This window comes from Podarcis pityusensis (genome assembly GCF_964106645.2).
Source record: "Podarcis pityusensis genome assembly, chromosome: 17".
Lineage (NCBI taxonomy): Eukaryota > Metazoa > Chordata > Lepidosauria > Squamata > Lacertidae > Podarcis > Podarcis pityusensis.
This window is the reverse complement of record NC_138042.1, coordinates 16,119,536-16,139,381: the sequence shown is the minus strand read 5'-3', so window position 1 is coordinate 16,139,381 and position 19,846 is coordinate 16,119,536. Positions and strand designations below refer to the sequence as shown.

The window sequence follows — 19,846 nt, the reverse complement described above, 5'->3', positions numbered from 1 at the left end:
CGGCTGGTTTTTATACCATGCCAAAGTTTGGTGGAAACATAACATTTTAAAAGGCTTCCTTTGCCTGAATTTGCTTCTCAAGATGGTCTTGTGTTCACATTAGCCATGTATCTCTACAGCTTGAGAAAAGCTTTGTGCAAATATACTCTCTTTTTTGTTTTTCACAGTCGGTTATTATAGTAACATATTTCCAGAGACATTTGGAAGAGAGCAGTAACTCATTTTAGAAGCTAGTTACTAACTTGGCTCGATGTTTCAGGCAGAAGTATTAAATATTATGCAGGACAGCACCCAAATAACACCGCTTCTCAGGGAAGTTTTCAGAAACCAGGAAGGAAGAGCTTCTTGCCCCAAGTTATGCTTCAAAGCAGACCTGGTCTACCCTTGGCCTCTGTCCATACCTTCCCTTCCACGCATGAGACACAAATGTAAGACTAAGGTCTAATTGATGCTGGGTTAGCTCAGTTGGTAGAGCATAAGATGCACAGGTTCGATCCCCACGTTGGGCAAAAAAAATCCTGCATTGCAGGAGATTGGGCTAAAAGACTCGTGTGGTCCCTTCCATCTCTACATTTCTATGATTTTACAGATTTAATTGCTTTTATCACACTGCTGCTGTCTGAGTTACAGTGCCATGGAAGAGCAGGGAGTGCTGGTCTCGCTTTGGTTCTTGGAGTGCAGCTTGGAAATAAACTTGGAATGCAGTATTCAGCAGCAGCAGATTGCATGGAGGGGTGAAGTTGCTTACCTGACCCTTGGCCAGGTAAGCCTGCCTGATTACCCAGAGGAGGTGTGGCAAGGCAGCAGGGTGCAGCGCAAACACACCAGCAGAGCTAATGTGGCATTTCTGCAGGTGTGTTTGCACTGCACTGCCCTACCTGGCTCCTTATCTCTGGGAGGAAAGGTAAGTGCCTTCATCCCACCATGGAGTCTGCTGCTGTTCATCACTAGTGTTTGGGTGTTCAGAGGTGGGGTGAAACATGCCTTCTTCACTGAATAGCTTTTTCTCAGTTCTGCCAGTGTTTGTGGTTTGGTACTATGAGCTTCAATGGGAAAGCTGCACTGCTCCAGCACAGGAATGTCATTAGTTGTCTATAGTTTCTCTAATAATAATAATTTATTACGTATACCCCACCCATCTGGCCGGGCCTCCCCAGCCACTCTGGGCAGCTTCCAACAGAATATTAAAAACACAATAAAGCATCAAACATTAAAAACTTCCCTAAACAGGGCTGCCTTCAGATGTCTTCTAAAAGTCAGCTAGTTGTTTATTTCCCTGACATCTGGTGGGAGGGCGTTCCACAGGGCGGGCATCACTACCAAGAAGGCTCTCTGCCTGGTTCCCTGTAACTTCTCACTTCTCACAGGGAGGGAACCTCTAGAAGGCCCTCAGTGCTGGACCTTAGTGTCTGGGCTGAACAATGAGGGGTGGAAACGCTCCTTCAAAATGTGGTAGTGGTGGGGTTTTATGAACATTTATGTCAGTCAAAAGTAGTGCTACCTCTGGCTTAGTGTATCTAAACCGGGAAACGTGGTTAAGCTCTCTCATCTCTAACCACAACCTATTTTCAACTAATGTACTCAAGGATTACCTTCACCCATGGACATTAAGCCAATCCTCAGCAGCTTCCCTACAAGTCCTCCCTCTGGAATCAGGTAGCTGGTGTGGAATGCTCTCCCCAGGGAGGCTTACCTGGTGCTGAGATTGATGTATTTTGAGACCAAGGTGAAGACCTTCTGATTTGCCCAGGCCTTCTAGACAGAGGTGCCGAGTTGCGCCAACATTGAGGGGGCCCATGGCATGCCCATGACATCATGTGTGCTCGGGCATCATGAGTGTGTGACATCATGCCCGTCACACAAATGCAGAGGAAGCCAACCATGAGGAAGTCCCTTGCCAGCATGCCTTCTCAATCATCAAAGTGACACGCCAGTGCGAACATGCTTTGCTCTGGTGGGCCCCTTTAAGATTGTCGGGAAGTTCAACACTGAGGGGGCTCAGCCCCCATAGGGTTGGCCGACCTGCTACTCGATGTTTTAGCATTGGCTTGTATTTTAATCTAGCTGGCACTAGCTCATTGTGGCTGCTCTGTTTGCTTTGTTATTTTTATTGCTGCTTTATTGTGTTTTTAAATTATTGTTAGCCACTCTTGAGAGCCTCGGGGCTACAGAGCAGGATATAAAATGCTTAAAATAAAGGTAATGGTTTATTTTATGAGTGCCTGTCGTGGTTAGTTTCTATACCTCATAATAACTGGAGTTACAGGTGCCCTTGAGGTAACAAAAACAAGGGAAGGGAAGCACCAATTCCTACATCCTTCCCAAACACGTTTCCCCCGTCTCAAGTCTTGGTAGCTTTTCACTGGTCATGATGGAAGATTATCATCTTTCAGTTGTAAATGAATCCTTTCTCCACTCTACCTGGGACGTGGAATTTTTTGTTCAGCCAAAACAATCTATTTCCAATCTGCATATATTGAAATAAATGCACGCCACTCTACCCCTCTCTCCCAAACATGTGGCAGTCCTTGGCAAAATACCTAAGTAGTTTCTCAGAGTTTGTATGATGTGGCCATAATTGCTGCACCATTAGTCTGCACTTTTGCCGCCTTAATATTCCACTTGCATAAAACATATTTCTTGCTGGGCAGGAGTAATTGTCCTTAGGGTGGTATTCAGTGCTAGTCCTACTCAGAGTAGACCTACTGGACGCTAACAGGGATGACTAACTTAGGTTTATTAATTTCAGTGGGTCTGCTATGAGTAGGTCTTAGCTGAATACAGCAGGACCACACATTTCCTGCTGAGACAACATTAAGATTCTGCTGCTCACACAATTTTTCCCTGCCATAAAAATGGCTATGGGTAGTTTTAGAATGTTAAAGCTATGCCCAAAATTCTGATTCAGAACTTTTCAATTCAAAGCAATCTTTGTTGCTTTTTTCTTCTCTTTAACCCTAGAACTTGCAGTTATTGGTTACCGGTGTCTTACAAAGCCAAATGAGCAATTACTGGGAATAATTTTACAGATGCTGGGAATGTTGCACAACAAAATATGAGTGAAGCAAACAGAACTACAAAGTTTTAGAACACATTCTAAAACATTCTTACGTCTTAATGGGAGGGTAAATCTATGTTCTCATCACTATATATTTTATTTTTAAAAATCTGTCCATATCAATTTTAAATTTATTAAGCATTAAAAGCCATTTCTCGCTATCTTCAGCACTGTACTTCTGACTTCCTTGAAGGCAACAATAAGTGTTAATGACATTTACCCCTTCCGATAAGAGTCATTCTCACTTCACTATTATTCCTTGTTATTGCATGGGACAGGCACTAGCAGTGCATTGAAAGATCAGTGCTGCGAGAGAAACAGCTCCCCTTGAGATGTCTTAGACTTCAAGAAAAAGCACTAAATCAATGTATGCTAGAGAAACGGAAAGTCTGATTCTTTCGGGACCTTCACAGTTTTTAACTGTGGCCCTAAAATTTCAAGACTGCCTAAAGACAGTGCCATTAGCATACCACAAATGAAAACTAGTCCCTAAATTTCAAAAAATCAGGTACATAGGTGTCTAAATGGGATAAAAAACCCAAGCCCGCTCCAGTAATTAGAAAAGATTGTGACATTTACTGAAGATTGGAAACGTCCCATAGACTTTTTGCATGGAAAAGGAAAAGAAATAAAGACATTTGGATTTGAGGAAGATAATGTTTGTTTATAGAAAGTGGTTTTGTTGAGTGATCTATTGGAGTGGATGGAGGAGCATCTCCACCCCCATCGTTCAGCCCAGACACTGAGGTCCAGCGCTGAGGGCCTTCTGGCAGTTCCCTCCCTGCGAGAAGGGAGGTTACAGGGAACCAGGCAGAGGGCCTTCTCGGTGGTGGCACCTGCCCTGTGGAACGACCTCCCATCAGATGTCAAGGAGATGAAGAACTATCTTACTTTTAGAAGACATCTGAAGGCATCCCTGTATAGGGAGGTTTTTAATCTTTAATGTTTTATCATGTTTTTAATATTCTGTTGGGAACCGCCCAGAATGGTTGGGGAAACCCAGCCACATGGGCAGGGAATAAGAAGTAGTAATAATAATAATAATAATAATAATAATAATAATAATAATGTATAGTAATTGCAGTAATCAACCAGAGTCTTGAGCTTACCCACAGTCAAGTAAGTCCCACTGAAATCAGCAGGCGGTTGATGGAAGGAGCATGGCTCTTTGCACGCAGGAAGTCCCATCTTCAGTCTCTAAGCCAGGCATAGGCAAACTTGGCCCTCTAGATGTTTTGCGACTACAACTCCCATGATCCCTAGGCTAACAGGACCAGTGGTCAAGGATGATGGGAATTGTAGTCCCAAAACATCTGGAGGGCCGAGTTTGCCTATGCCTGCCCTAAGCATCTCTAGTTAGGACAGATAAAGACTACCGTCTAAATCCTGAATTGCTGTTTGTAGTCAGTATAGACCAGGTGGGCAGGGTATAAATAATAAAATTGTTGTTGTTGTTCATATAAAGTGGACAGAGGAAGAATCAGAAGTTCTTTAGTTGCTGAACTTTATCTTTTCCTCTTTCTCTTTTAAGCTCTTTTCTACTTCTTTATCTTTCTTTCTCTTTCTCTCTCTCTCTTTTTCTCTATGTTTTTATCTTATTTACCGGTAGATTAATGTTGGATTTAAAAAAAAGATATTTAAGAATAAGTTGGGTATTTTTCTTTATAAACTCTAATAAAAAATATTTTAAAAAGCAAGGAAAAGATCATGACACTGAAAGGTTCAGAAATAACACATGGTTGAATGGATAATGGAATGACCCTTTCACTTATTCAGGTGCAAAGAGTTTCACGTGGCAGGGCTTCCATACAAAGGCAGTTTGTGTTGGCTTTATGTTTATGTTTCACCTCCCACCTATATAATACTGAATGAGATATTTCCTTTAGAGTATGTCCAGATGGCAACTTTCCATAAGGCACCCACCTAGATGCTGCAAAAGGCAAGTAAGGAGCCATGGGATTAATGTAAGAAGCGAGCTTACAGCAGTCCCATGAAATTCCCTGTTGGCCAGCATATAACCAAAGTCTAGATCAGGGGTAGTCAACTTTTTTTATACCTACCGCCCACTAATGCATCTTTTTTGATGGTAAAAATTTCATTACTGCCCACCAGTGCTCGATGGAAGGAGGATTCAGCTTGTGCCATAGAACCCCCTACCGCCCACCTAGAATCCTGAAATGCCCACTAATGGATGGTAGGGACCAGGTGGACAAACCCTGGTCTAGATGATGTCTGCTGTTCCTGTGAGATTTTAGAGATCAGAAAGAGTACTGTGGTATCTTGGTTTATAACCATAATCTGTTCCGGAGGTCCGTTAGTAAACCAAAGGAGGTTGGAACCCAAGGCACGCTTTCGCCAATGGAGCCTCCAAAAATGTTTTGTTCGCAATCCAAAAAAAAAGGGTTGTAATCCAAAAACAGGTTGCAAACCAGGACACGCACTTCCGGGTTTGATGTGTTTGTAATCCAAACCGTATGCAAACCAAGGTACCACTGTAGACCCAAATCCACCAAATGACAGTCAACTAGGCATGCCCATATTGGACACCAATGACTCTCATAAATGACTTTACTGAGCATGCCCAAGAGAACAGATAAGTCTTCACTGCTGACACCCATGGGTGCTGTTTGACAAATTCACCCTGAAGAAAAGCAGCAGGCTCCCTTCCAAATAAGTTTTATGATTGAATATTTATTTGGGGTTGTTTTTTTTTAAAAAAAAAATTATAAAAGCCACAAATGGTTAAGCAAATTGTATTAAGCTTGATCTTATTTAAATGTTTGAAATCAACCTATAGACCCCTTTTTACATTAAACCTGACGTTCTGTTTGCCTTGATGGCCTTGATCACTAGAATAGCAAAGGGCAGTATGCTAAAATACTCCTTGTTATGTTCTGTGGGTTTGTGATTTTTTTAATAACAGCTGCTGCAAAATAAATACAGACCATGAACTCCAGTCCTGGCACGTAAACAGCTTTACAATGTGGTTTTTATGAAGGAAGCACACATGGTTGTGGCTTCACTTGGAGAGGCTTTCAGTGTCTGTGCCCCAGTAATTCTACCCCACTGTGTTAGGGCTCATCTTTTACACCTTCCCAGAGGAAGCTGGACAGAGGCCTATTAGGTGCATTCCACCATCAAAACAGAAAGAAGGGCACATAGCTTAGCTATGACAGAATGAATGCTCTGGAGCATGTGCCAGTCTCCAGCGTGGTTTACACAGTTCTGTTGCTGACACCACACTCAGTTGCGCTTCAATGTGCAGCCCATCTGCGTTAAGCCCTCTCTTCCAGGATCGCCAGGACTGGAGTTATGCTCTCTCCTCCTAAACCACAAGCTGTAGCCAAGAACAAACCTTGGCTACAGATAAGTGTTCAACACGAGAGAGCTAACCAAGATCTTGGGATCCTTGGCTTAACTGCTGTGCCATACTGAGGACCGAGAGGAGAAAGTGGCTGCAGTCTCCTTGCTGGAAGCCGGCACATTCATGCTCAGCCAATGCCATGGTTTAGCTTAGCATTATATGTGAATGTCTGCAAAATCAGCAGCAGGAGGGATATTGTGCCTTCATGGCTTGTTTGTGGGCTTCCAGGCAGCATATGGCTAAGAAAAAAAGATTCTAGACAGGATGGCTCCATGGCATATCCAAGAGTGTCGTTCTCTTCTTTCTCTGCTGCTATGAAAAGCTGATTCATGCTTTCACTGTTTTTATCTTTGACAGAAATGTTAGGTTGATTGAAAATGCAAATGCACAATTAATAGCATTAATTAACCTTCATTGTGGATACAAAGTTTATATTGCTGCAATGTTGCACGCAGACATATATTACATTTATTAAGGGGGCCAAATGGGTTTAAATATGAGCTAATAAAAGCTTTGTTGTATTCTGTGAGAGTTCGCCCACACTTCAACCGGTGATACTCTGCTACCCAAGTTATGTACATATGCATAAAATTACAGGAACCAAGTAACAGGCATGCTTGCCCAGGTTCCTTACCATATCTCATTGCCCAGCAACACAGTCTACAGCCAACTGCTAACCAAGTCAATATGTTTGGTAAGACTCGTAACAGCTGTTCTAACTTGCCTAGATAATTATTCTCCTATAACCCAGCAAATATTCAGTACACTGTTGTCAAGCATAATAATCACACCGAAGCCTTGAAGGCTATGGTGTGATTGAACTTTAGCCAGATAAAGTGACCTTTAACCTAATGGCGTGTTATAGGGCTTTACAGCATTCAACTATGTGGCTCGCAGTGTAGCTGTTAACAATCCTGTATATATAAGGGCCTAACTACACATGATGCTAAATGTGTCATTGGCAATCATACCTGTGGTTTGTTTATTTAATATAGTGAGGGCAGGAGGGGGATTTTCCAGAGATCACAGTGTGCAGGAAGGGGAAGTTTAAGCCTACCTTCCACAGCTGCAATACAGGAGAATCACCCCCATACTGCCGTTAGAGAAGGGAGAAAAGGGTTCTGACTGGAGCCAATGGGAAGTTTTCTTCTGTTGCTCATTGAAGCAGAGGGAGGGAGTGATTTCCCCCAAAATCAAGGCTGGGAAAGGAAGGGTTAAACCTCCCCTCCCCGTGCAATGAGGTCCCTATAGAAAATTGGGTACATGTAAACTAAACAAAAGCCACCAATGCAATTGCTTGGAAATGGATTTAAAGGTAAAGGTAAAGGGACCATTAGGTCCAGTCATGACTGACTCTGGGGTTGCGGTGCTCATCTCGCTTTATTGGCCGAGGGAGCCGGTGTACAGCTTCCAGGTCATGTGGCCAGCATGACTAAGCCGCTTCTGGCAAACCAGAGCAGCGCACGGAAACGCTGTTTACCTTCCCGCTGGAGCGGTACCTATTTATCTACTTGCACTTTGACGTGCTTTCGAACTGCTAGGTTGGCAGGAGCAGGGACCGAGCAACGGAAGCTCACCCCTTCGCGGGGATTCGAACCGCTGACCTTCCAATCAGCAAGTCCTAGGCTCTGTGGTTTAACCCTCAGCGCCACCCGCGTCCCTTGGAAATGCATTTAGTCTCACCTATAGTTGGGTTGTAGGTGTTTCGGATTCCACAGTAAAGATGTGAGAGCTGCTTAGCTGTGCAAATATCCCACAGTGCAGCTGTAACTTTAAAAACTCATCAAAACATGGGTAGGGCCCCAGGTTGGTGGTGGAGGACATTCAATCCCTGGAATTCATCCAGGTAGATCTAAGAAAGATTCCCACCTGAAACCTTGGAGAGCCGCTGAGGCTCAATGTAAATAATACTGAGCTAGCTAGACCAATATAATTCAGCAGAAGACAGCTTCCTCAATGAGGAAGTGCAAAGAGGACAGAAAGTGCCTCACACACCCCACCCTCAATCCAGTCTCAGGGTCCCTTCCAACTCTACAATTCTATGATTCTAAGTCCAGCTTGAGCAATTAGCCTTTCCCAGGCCTTGACTTTAAGAACAGCAGAAGAAGCTGGGAAGGGAGAAGAGGAGTTCAGGCGCAGCCTGACTCCCACCTTTGGCAATCTCCACAGAATTTTAGCTTAATGGTTGCCAACAATTTGATTTTAATTAATTTTTATAATGAAATGTTTTTAGAATCTTGTACTATTTTATTGTTGTTAGCCGCCCTGAGCCCGGCTTCGGCTTGGGAGGGCGGGATATAAATATTTTATTATTATTATTATTATTATTATTATTATTATTATTATTATGTTTAAAAAAAAATTATAAGTTGTGTGTCTTTGTTTCTCAATCTGATCCTTTTACACAGTTTTTGTATGTATTGTGGTAGTTTATGCATTGTGACCTGCAGTTATTTTTTTAATTGATAATAGTTTAATAATTATTTATTGTAATTGTTAAGAACGAATTTCTGTTTAATTATTATTTGCTGACGTTTTGAGTTAATTCTTTAGTGCACTATTATATTCTAATAGATTGTTTAATATTACTTTATTTGATATACAGTGGACCCTCTGGATAAGGATTTAATTCGTCCCGGGGGTTAGTGCGCACCTTGAAAAATCCATAACTAGAGGCGCCACTTCTGCGCACGCCACAGCGTGATAGAGCACTTCTGCGCATGTGCAAGCGGCAAAACTTGGAAAAATACTTCCAGGTTTGCCACTTTCGCATCCCAAAGATTACGTATCCAGAGAGGTACGTAACCTGAGGGTCCACTGTAGGTCATTCCATTTTAAAGTTATGTCTTCTTACGGCTTTCTGCATTGGATCAGATTATTATAAGGTGTGTGTTCTTTGTTGTATATTTTGTTGCTGCAAACTGCCTTGTGTATAGTAATACAGAAAGGCGGACTACACATCAACAGTGGAGTGGAATGGAATGGGATGGAAAGGAAAGGAAAGGAAAGGAAAGGAAAGGAAAGGAAAGGAAAGGAAAGGAAAGGAAAGGAAAGGAAAGGAAAGGAAAGGCCTAACTTGCTTTAAGCAAGCTTCCTATGTTCCTAAAGTAAATTGTCAGGGTTCTGACCACCTGATTGTCAATCCTGATCATAGTTAGTTATCAAAGACCTATAGGTGACAACCATATCCATATGTCATGTTATACAGTGGTACCTCAGGTTACATACGCTTCAGGTTACAGACTCCGCTAACCCAGAAATAGTGCTTCAGGTTAAGAACTTTGCTTCAGGATGAGAACAGAAATCGGGCTGCGGCGGTGCAGCGGCAGCAGGAGGCCCCATTAGCTAAAGTGGTGCTTCAGGTTAAGAACAGTTTCAGGTTAAGAATGGACCTCCAGAACGAATTAAGTACTTAACCTGAGGTACCACTGTATTATAGTTTGTTTCTGTGCCAACTTTTGGCCACAACTTAAACAATATAGTGCGATTTAATACAGAAATATCTCAAAAACCAAATACTTCCATCCCCTTGCTGGAGGGCAGGGGAAGAAGGATCCCAAACATGGGAGAAAGAGCAGTAGCAAGGATCCTGGGTGGTGTTGATGAGAAAGCATGGTACCCGTTCTTAAAAAGTTTTAGTGCTGGAGAAGTGTCTTTGCTGTTTATGATGCAACAGAACCAACAGTCTGCAACATGTTACGCTGCAGATCAGTCCTGCAGATATACAGTCATTCCAACAGGTAATTAAAAAGCAGGCATTGGCCTCCTTCTGCAACACCTACTCACTACAATGTGACGACCCCCCTTCCATTTATCATGAAGAAGTTACAGAATCTAGTCTTTGAAAATTGTGGTTTTTTTAAAAGTGATTTTCACTCTTGAAAATAAATGCATTTTAAGCTCCACATAGAAAACTAGTCTGCTTAGGATACTAGCCTTTTTACTCACCTTTTATTATTCAGACCCCAGGAATTTACACTTAAGTGCATAAGCACACATGGCATCGTTTAAGTGAGAAATGTACATCTGTGTTCACAAGGCATAGGCCTCAATCTAAAGCATATGTACGTGAAGGCACATATCCACATTTTCAGAGAAGAGGGAAAAATCAGCGATAATCTTTACATAGGATTTTTAAAAATTACATTTTAAAGCACCCTTAATCATTTAACCCTTAAAAGCAAGTTTATAACATTTTAACAACTTATTCTAATATATTTGCGATGCTTTATATGGTAGTCTCAGTTTGTCCAAAGCTCTTGAGGATAGAGTGAAAACAGGAAAGGAAAAGATTATTAGAATCTATCTAACATTTAGTCTTCACTATTCTTGGCATCCACATAATTTTTTTCCAGAGTAGGTAGGCAAAGCAAAACACTGAAATAGGGAACAGGCTCGTTTGTCACAAGATGTATAGTACCTGTATATTGTGCCTCATATTTCAGGTTCAAGAAATTATAGAAACCTACCCTTTCTTTAAAAAAACCACACAAATGAAATCTGGGGATTTGGGGGTTGTGGTTCATAGGGGAGTCGGATTGCCCTCCATTCCCTAATCGAAGCTGGCACCGTTATGTATAAGATTATATTCTACTGATTTCAATGGAAATGATAACTTACGCTGCCTTGGAACGTGAAAGATGGAACTGTTCCAGAGTTCAAAACAAGTCATAACTACTATGGTATAAATCCAACATGAAATATTGAAGATTGTACACAACAAATGAATGTGCTGCTTCCACTGATCAAAAGGATGTAGTATAGGGTAGGAAGTCCCTTTTCACCTGTTCCCATAGGAGCCAATTCCTAGGGGCCATGGGGGCTTTGGCCCCCACAATAAAATATTTGAGGGGGGTGGGTGCCCCAAAGTTGATGGGCATTCCCATTCAAATGGTGTGTGCACACTGTGTAATGAGATCGATTGTGCGGGGTGGGGCTTACCTGCGCCCCCACAATGTTTTATTCAAGTTGGCACTCCTGCCTGTTCCAAAGGGGAAAATGCCCTTATTTTGCCTTTTGGAGAAATGCATTTCAAGCATGTTACTATGTACATGCACTGGAGTTGTGGGTCTTCCTCTGGGTCTCCGGGGAGCCGATGCATCTTGACTCTAGCATACAAGCATATAAATGCCAACACATGGACACAAAATGCCAGCTCCTCTCTGTTTTCCATCCACCCTGAGTGGTCTAGCTGAATACAAACTTGATCGCGGCTGCTTTCTTTTTACAAAACTTCCTAATGCTTAGCAGCATGTTCAATCTCACAACCGATCTGGTTGCAACTCAGACACATCCTGCAACATTTACCAACGAGTAGAAGTTGGCACACAGCAAGAAGAGACTTCGTTGATGTATAATGTGGAGGCAGGTATGCTTCAGGTATCAATGGAGGGCAGAACATGGGTATTACCAATACCCAAGAGTCTGTATAATATGAAATCAGATCAGAAACCTTCACCAGCCCCGGTCATAATGAAGTTTGCATTAAGGTATTCAAGGCTGCAGCGCTAAGCATTTTTACCAGTGAGTAAGCCACACTATGTGGACTTACCTCTGAGTAAAAAGGGACTGGATGGCATTGCAAGAGTGACTGAAGGTGCACACTGCCAGCTGAATGCTGTTGCTTCTGTGTTCAGCTGGCAGCAGTCCTTGCAACATTTGAAGTTGTCACACACCCCACCTGCCTTTAAAAAACAATCAGCAGCTGAATGCATCTGAGACAGCTCCACATGATTGTTTAAACACAGGAGGCTTTCTATCTTTCTTTTTTCCGATCACAGAAGGCTTGCTGGAGATTATTCTCTCTTCACTAGTTGCTTTAGGCTGCTATCAAATACACACTTACCTGGAAGTAAGCCCCACTGAACTCAATGGGCTTATTTCTGTACAGACATTTAAAGGAATCCACGGCATAATGATACTGATATGTGTTAATTGCAAAGAAGGTTAACATAGGGTTGCCATATTTCAAAAAGTAAAAACCAGGACACCCTGAAAGTTGTTGAGCGATTTTTCGATTGACTCATCTAAGATCCAGGACAAAGCACCAGCTTTCAGAAATTTTCCCCGGATGTCAATTCCACCTTTGAAATCCCTGTGAAAATCCCAGGAAAATCTGGGTGTATGGCAGCCCTAGTTAACAACTTGTGGGGTGGAAATCTGGTGGTTTTCAATTTAGGCCATAGAGAACAATGGTGGGACTTTAAACCTTGGCTGGATTCCTGTATAAGGGCTTTCCATACCATCATATGAACAAATACTACTAGGAACAAACTACTAGGAATACCTTATCAGCACTACTGACCACACTGAAATTTTATCATGAAACCTACATATTCTAATGGAATGCAATTAATACAATTTGAGCATTCATTTGTATTGTATTGTATTGATCTTGCAGACCCTAAACCATAGCTGATGAACATGGTATGTGTGTATAGTCAAGAGGGCTAATTCATATGAGCTAAAGATAATTTAATTTGAACTCTCATTTTTCTAATTCTTTAATAATGTTTATTTCAAGCTCAGTCTATGAGAGCTACATGTCTTCCTTGATTATTATAGGAATATGGAGATCCTTGAGGGTCTATAAAACATTTGCAAGTCATCGGCTGCTTCAGGACCATTGCTGTTTTACGGGTGGGATTCAGTCACACACCAACAAACTCAGGTTGCACAATTAAAGTGCACAACAAGTCTGTGAGTAAGGAAAGAGAATTTCTGTACTAAGGAAAGTGGTGAGAAAATGCACTGAAAAAGAGTGGGGTGGCGTTTGTTTGTCTCGACATTGCATGACCTCACCAAAAACCAAATCAGAATCAATGCTCAATAAGCTGTGGATATTGTATAAACTTTGTACAAACAAACAGGGATGGATAAACAGGTAATCTGGAAGTAACTGTATGCTCTCCCCCACCCCAGCATTCCTGCTATGCTGTAAAGATATACAATATGAATGTTATTGGGTACTTCTCCATAGCAGTAAGATTGGTCAAAACTTTCATTAGCAACACTTCCCCTTCCCTCCCATCTCTGTTGCACACGGCATAATGAATTCATCCTACACTGCAAATAAGTGGCAATGCTAAGAGGTTGCGATTTTTAGTTCAGGAGTCATCATTCGCCCATGCACTAGGTTGGTTCCTACCTGAAGGATGTAACCCCGAACGTAGTCCCGAAGTGTCCAGCCCAAACCATGCAGGATGTGCAACACTTCTTCCTGTTTCAAGACGCTGAAGAGTCGGTCCAGCAATATCTTCAGTCTCACCGGAACGGCCTGAGTCCCGTAGAGCATTAGGCTGCTGATGTCAAAGACTACATTGGATTGTACAATCTCCACTTGAGTTGGGTGGTACAGATGCTGCGTGCTAAGCTTGTCCAAAGCTAGGAAGGAAGAAGACAGAGAGTTGAGGAGAATCTAGCATATAAGCAAAGAGTGTGAATTTCTACACAGAGTGGGAGTCATTGCTAAACAAAAACAGGAGTGGGGAGAGAACCTGAAGGCAAGGTGGATAAAACACATATTATTTGGATGTGGTACCTTCATGGATTTCAAATCCCTGCTAGACACTGGTATACAACATATACAGTGGACCCTCCGTATATGAACTTAATTTGTTCCAGGTGTCCTTATGTACCCTGAAAAGTCCGCAACATGAGATGCTGCTTCTGTGCATGCGCATGGCACGATAGAGCGCTTCTGCGAATGTGCGCGCAGCGACCTAGATGTGGATACACTTCTGGATTTGCTGCGTTCGCAACCCAAAAGTTACGTTACCCAAAGGTAACATAACTCGAGGGTCCACTGTATATTTTAAACTGAATTTCTTGCGACCTCCTTTGAAAACACTTTTATGGCTCAATACCTTAATTATTAAAAGAGGAAGAACAGATGAAACATACTTCAACAACAGTGGCATTCACTAAGAAACTGTCACGAGCAATAGAATTTAATAATATGGACGAACTTTTAATCGCTTAAAAAAATTAAGCTTACCATGTTGCCTGGAAGACAATTCTTTCATGCAACAACACTTGCCTAAAATCATGCCCTCTTGCTTCCTTCCCCCCTTTTCTCCATAAACTCCAAAAACAGCCTAACCTTCTGACAGACCCACTTTTTGTCATATGAGCATAAGGACTAAATAACCAGACTTAACACAACTTCCTATATGCAGTCCATGAAGGAACCTATGTAACCTATGGGTTAGAAAAATGCCCAAAAGTACTAGTTTTGAATTGTTCAGTTTACTTCTAGAAGACAGAAAACCAGAGATTACAGCATTAGTCGCAAAAGTTTGCACAACAGCCTAGAAAATACGTCAGTTGTTCTTACCTCCTGGGTCAGCGTAGACCATTTATCTCACTTTTAAATTACTGAGTCTTCAATTTTCGTTTTTCCTTTATTTTATCATTACTAGCATTTGTTGTATTAAATAGAGTACAGTGGATTTTAATATATATCAACATCTCTATACTAAAAATGGAGGGGATCAACCCATTCCTGGTCTGTATCAATTTTTCAATGTGCTAATTCATTATTTACTTATTAGTTAAATTTACATCTTGCCCTTCTTCCAAAAGGAACCCAGGGTGGCAGGTCCATTCTGTACTGTTTCTGCATTAATCTGATATATTTGTACAAAAATTTGATGCATGCAATTGGACAACGTTTTGTTAAAAAACATATACTTCTTTTGGAAGCAAAATCTGAAGGATGGTACTGCGAACTGGATCACTTTGCTATAAATACTGTAAAGGTGCAATTCTCCTCCATCCCTTCTTCTTTACCTAGAGCAGGAATCCACGAGCACTCAAGGCATTTTACCATGCAGTTAATGCAGCAAAATCGATAGGGCTGAACTCTTCACACAAACTAAATACTTGTGGCATCCTTGCTCTTTGCTATACTGAATGACTACCATGCATAAACTTTGATATCCTGCTTCACGGCCACCTGCCACAATCTAGCTCTACAGGAAATATTGCTGGAGTAGACAGGGGAGGGGACCATGACAAATGCCATTTCAGAGCACATATGGCCCCCATTACAACTAGTGTTCCCTCACAACTTTGAAGTTCATTTAATAAGAAAGAGGACTCATTAATGCTTCATTATGTAAAATGCAGTGAACTTGCTCTATGGTACTACACACACACACACACACACACACACACACACAGAATGGAATTTTGTCAGCCTTTAAAATAATGTTGTAGGGGGTCCTCTACCTCCTCCTGCAGTTTGGTATCTTCTTTGCTTGTGGTCACTGGAGAGTTCATGTACTCTTGATAAATTGCTTTCTTCCATCCACAGTGTAAATGCCCTTATCATTTCCCTGCTGGCTTCATTCAGCACATCTGCCCTGAGGGACACTTTGTCAAAGAGTTCTGGTTTCCTCGTACTTCATTTCTTGCTGCTGATTTGTCTGATCTTTCCTATTCTAGCAGTTTAGTCAACCTTGAATAAATAGGTTTTTAAAAATTAATTTAAAGTTCGCAAAAGATAAGGGATTGTTAAGCTCGGGGATTGAAGTCCTCTGTCTCTCCGCAAAGCATTCACACTGCAGAAGTATGAAGGACGGCGTTCTGCCAAATACACTCAAAAATATTATTTTCTGAATTCAAATTTACAAGCCAGCCAGAGAGAGCGACATATTTTCTATATAATCACTAATGGTGGCATTGCCGCAATATATAGATGTATTTCAATGCAAGAAAAGCACACATTTGTAAACCTGACTACTGGATGAAAAAAAGCCTTTCAGATATAACATTCCCAGCCTTCCAAGTATGGTGAGGTGTGTGTGTGTGTTTGCTGTGGGTTCTTGCACTCCCACCCCAGCCAAATTTCCATTCTCTTGCATCACAATTTGCTAGCTAATGCTGTGCCTTCCCGATACTACAGACTACAACTTTCCATCAGTCCCAGGGCCAGCCTGGCTAATTGTCAAGGACAATGGGAGATGTAATCTGGTACATCTGAAGGGCACCACGTTGGCCACTCCTGGAATAGCATTATACCTGCACTAGTGACAATTAACGCTTATCAGATTAGGGTTTGAAAATCCACTTCCAATAGTAGTTTCAAACACAGTTTACATAAGCAATCCCACTTAGAATTAATCACAGTTGGGACTGACAAAGACAGAAAGATTAAGGCACTCCACAGAAGGGAGAATGGATTCATGTAGGAGGGCGGCGATAGACTGAGCTGTCTACCATGTGCCCAATTGCTTGTCCAAAAGCATTACATATGCACCAGGCCTTAATCCAGGCTTCCTCAACCTCGGCCCTCCAGATGTTTTGGGACTACAATTCCCATCATCCCTGACCACTGGTCCTGCTAGCTAGGGATCATGGGAGTTGTAGGCCAAAAATATCTGGAGGGCCGAGGTTGAGGAAGCCTGCCTTAATCGGTAATGGAAAATGCTTAAAGGCCTTGGTGCTGTGGGAAATTCCTTGAGCGCCTCTTTAGGCTTATTCTTTTTGCGCTTGAGCTTATTTTTCGTTTTATTTTTCTTTAAAGTCAAGAGGTTGCATTTGTATAACCACAAGCCCGAGGTGTGACTTGGGGAAAGGTGAAGATTTGTTAAGGATCTTGGATCCCGCTCAGAAAAGGAAATTTTAGAGCTGTTCAAAGTATGAAGTACGCAATCATCCAAATATACAGAGTAGCAAAAGGGATATAACTGCTGTTGTGTGGCATTACACACAGAGAGAGCTATTTAGAATTAGGAAATATACTTTGACAGCTTAACCTTGGCTTGCATTTTTTCAAAGGAAACTGATAAAGGCACCTCAAGCCCACTATGGTTATGAGAGAGCTCCAATAGAGATGCAGTCTATATTTAACTGTTTTTAACTGGGGACAGAGAGAGAGAGAGAGAGAGCGAGAGAGAGCTTGCAAGTGTTTAAAATTGTTTTCAAACTTACTATTTTTATTGTTGAAACCCCCCCTAGGACCTTATGGTAAAGGAATATAATAAATAGATTAGAACAGGGGGACACATGATCAATTTTAAATGCAGTAATCCTATTCCTGTCTATTCAGAAGCAAGTTCCATTGAATTCAATGGGGGTCACTCTCAGGCAAGTGTGGTTAGGATTGCAGACTAAGGAAAAATTTCTAACTATTGCTAACAGCTGGTTCAAACATTATGTAGGAACTTGCTTTCGTGCAGTAAGTTAAAGAGGCGCCACTTCCTGGTGTTTTGTTTCCATGACTATGTTGATTCTACAGAATAGATTCTGTTGTGGTTTTATTATGCACTTTGATGGCACCGATAGAGTGAACAGTGGTATATAAATCTTCTAATAAATGAAGAATATACAATTTATGGGGGGATGAGAACCATTCCTCTTAAAAAGCTGGGGAAATGTTAGATCATTCTTCTGTGATCTACTCTAAACCCACAGGGCCAACACAAGAGTTTGATGCCAGTTCCTTTAGTTCTTCATACAAAAGTGAACACATGGTATCTCAAAAGTAGAAATGGCACTGAATGTGCTATCTGGCTGATGTGCTAAGCTGCTGGTCTTTGGCTGTCTGTCTATCCCACAAACTCCACAATGCAGAAATGTGGCAACACCAGCCATGAAGTCCTCCACATTAATGAATCTGCCGTCCAATCACAGAGAACTGTGCTTGCCTTTTCCAAAGGAGCTATTCACATTTCCCACTTTGAGGCAAGTGCAATCTGGGAGCATGTCCCAAATTTCAAAGGTAGCCAGGTCACCACCTGAAGTGTCAGCAAACCTTTTTTTTAAAAAAAAGAAAAGAAAAAGAAAAAAGAAACCCTCAACCGGCCTGTATTAAAAAGGTAAGTCCAATCCCACCTAAACATTTTTTGATTTTGTCCCACTCCCAAAGATTAATCAAATATTTGGGGGTAACCTCCAAAAGTACCCAATATTGCAGGGACAAATTGATCCAGCTGGGATCAATAGAAGGCAATAAATGGGATAAACCTGCAAACAACAAACTTTTATTTGATGTTGCTAGTGACCTTTCCTTACTTGTGAGTGAACGGTAAAGAACAATTCTATGCCACAGGGAAGGGCATTGCTAGTTAATACAGAACCGTATCAAATGCTATGTGGAATCTCAATTTTAATTCTGCTCCCAACTAATTATATAAAAGCTGCACTACAGCAGCACGAAAAGGCTGTTGTGTGCAAGCAGCCACTATCCATAAAGTATCAGATCATAGAGAAATCCTAAATATTTGATTCCTGAAGCAAAACAGAGTATGAACCTCGCCATTCCTCACCTTTCAGTGCGATGTCTTGTGAATTTTTTATTTTCTGCTCAGTCTCTGCATTTCCTTCCTTTCTCAGATTCTTCGGTTTGTTCTCCTCATTCCTCTGGAACACACCCTACTCCAAACCAAGCTTGCTAGCCCCCTCTTTTCCTTGGCCTATAAGACATCTAGGTCATTTGTCGTCCCTTTTGACTCCTCCTCATCCACCCCAGGCTTATCCATCTGCCCCAAAGCATTCAAGTCAGGAGGTAGCCATGTGGCTTTAGGGCATAGCCTCACCACCAAATCCATGAATGCAGTATAATTAATGATGGTGTCAGAATGCTGGGTGGTGGTTGCTCGTGAGTAACCAGCCAGGACTCCGACCTGTCTTTTACAGGTTTTATTGTGCAAACTATTTACAGTGCAGATACACAAGGTTCATGTCTGTCTTAGTCACTTGCAGTGCCCGGGAGTGGCCCCTTCTGGCTTCTCCCCCAACGTTAAGAACTTAGACACCCCAAATCTCTGCCTCCCCTCCTTGCGTTTCACCCCTCTGTGCAAGCTTGGCGACGGAAGTAGCATGTGTGCCTTCTGGCCAACCGGACTAGGTGAGACACTTGGGCTCTCAGCAGCGTCTTTGAACCCTCTCCTTGCTTGGCTGGCCCCTTCCCTCTCTTCTCCACTGGAGGTGTGGCTTTTCCCCTCGCTGGAAGAGGAACTGCTCCTTAGAAGCGTCAGAGACTCCCTGTATCCCAACGGCGTTCCGATGGCAGTCCCCTGACAGATGAGATAATGTATTCATGCCTGATTTGGAATGAGGCCAACATTGTAAATGGAAAATGGAAAATACTCGCAGGAGGGAGATCCCCAATAATTCTACATTCTCTTGCAATTGCCACCCCAAATTCCAAATCCATTTACTTTGTGCCTATTGCGCGGCACCACTGAGGCACCGCTCTCTCTTTCTCTCAGCATTGTCCACTGAAATGACAGGGACAGAGACCATTGCCTTCTCAGTACCTCAAATGCTACTATGGCAGAGAACACTGTTTGGGTCTTAGGGATGGGCAGTGACCAGGGTGGATAAAAATCAATGATTTATTTTTATTTTAAAATTTTAAAAAGTCAGATTTTTTTATTTAAATCGGATTTTTAAATAAAAATTTAATAGATTTTTTA

The 19,846-nt window shown here is 42.0% G+C and overlaps 1 protein-coding gene across 12 annotated transcripts in view; it reads right to left on the bottom strand.

Moving 5' to 3' along the window:
* The window catches only part of BNC2 (basonuclin zinc finger protein 2), a 411,204-nt gene that overhangs the window by 99,672 nt on the left and 291,686 nt on the right, over positions 1-19,846 (bottom strand). For all 12 annotated transcript variants that reach the window (XR_013980932.1, XM_080987732.1, XM_080987728.1 and 9 more), the window contains one exon: positions 13,570-13,805. Coding sequence is in view for 11 of the 12 variants with exons in the window: in XM_080987732.1 (XP_080843858.1) it covers positions 13,570-13,805 (236 nt within the window). In the remaining variant the exon portion in view is untranslated. The remainder of the gene's footprint in view (positions 1-13,569; positions 13,806-19,846) is intronic.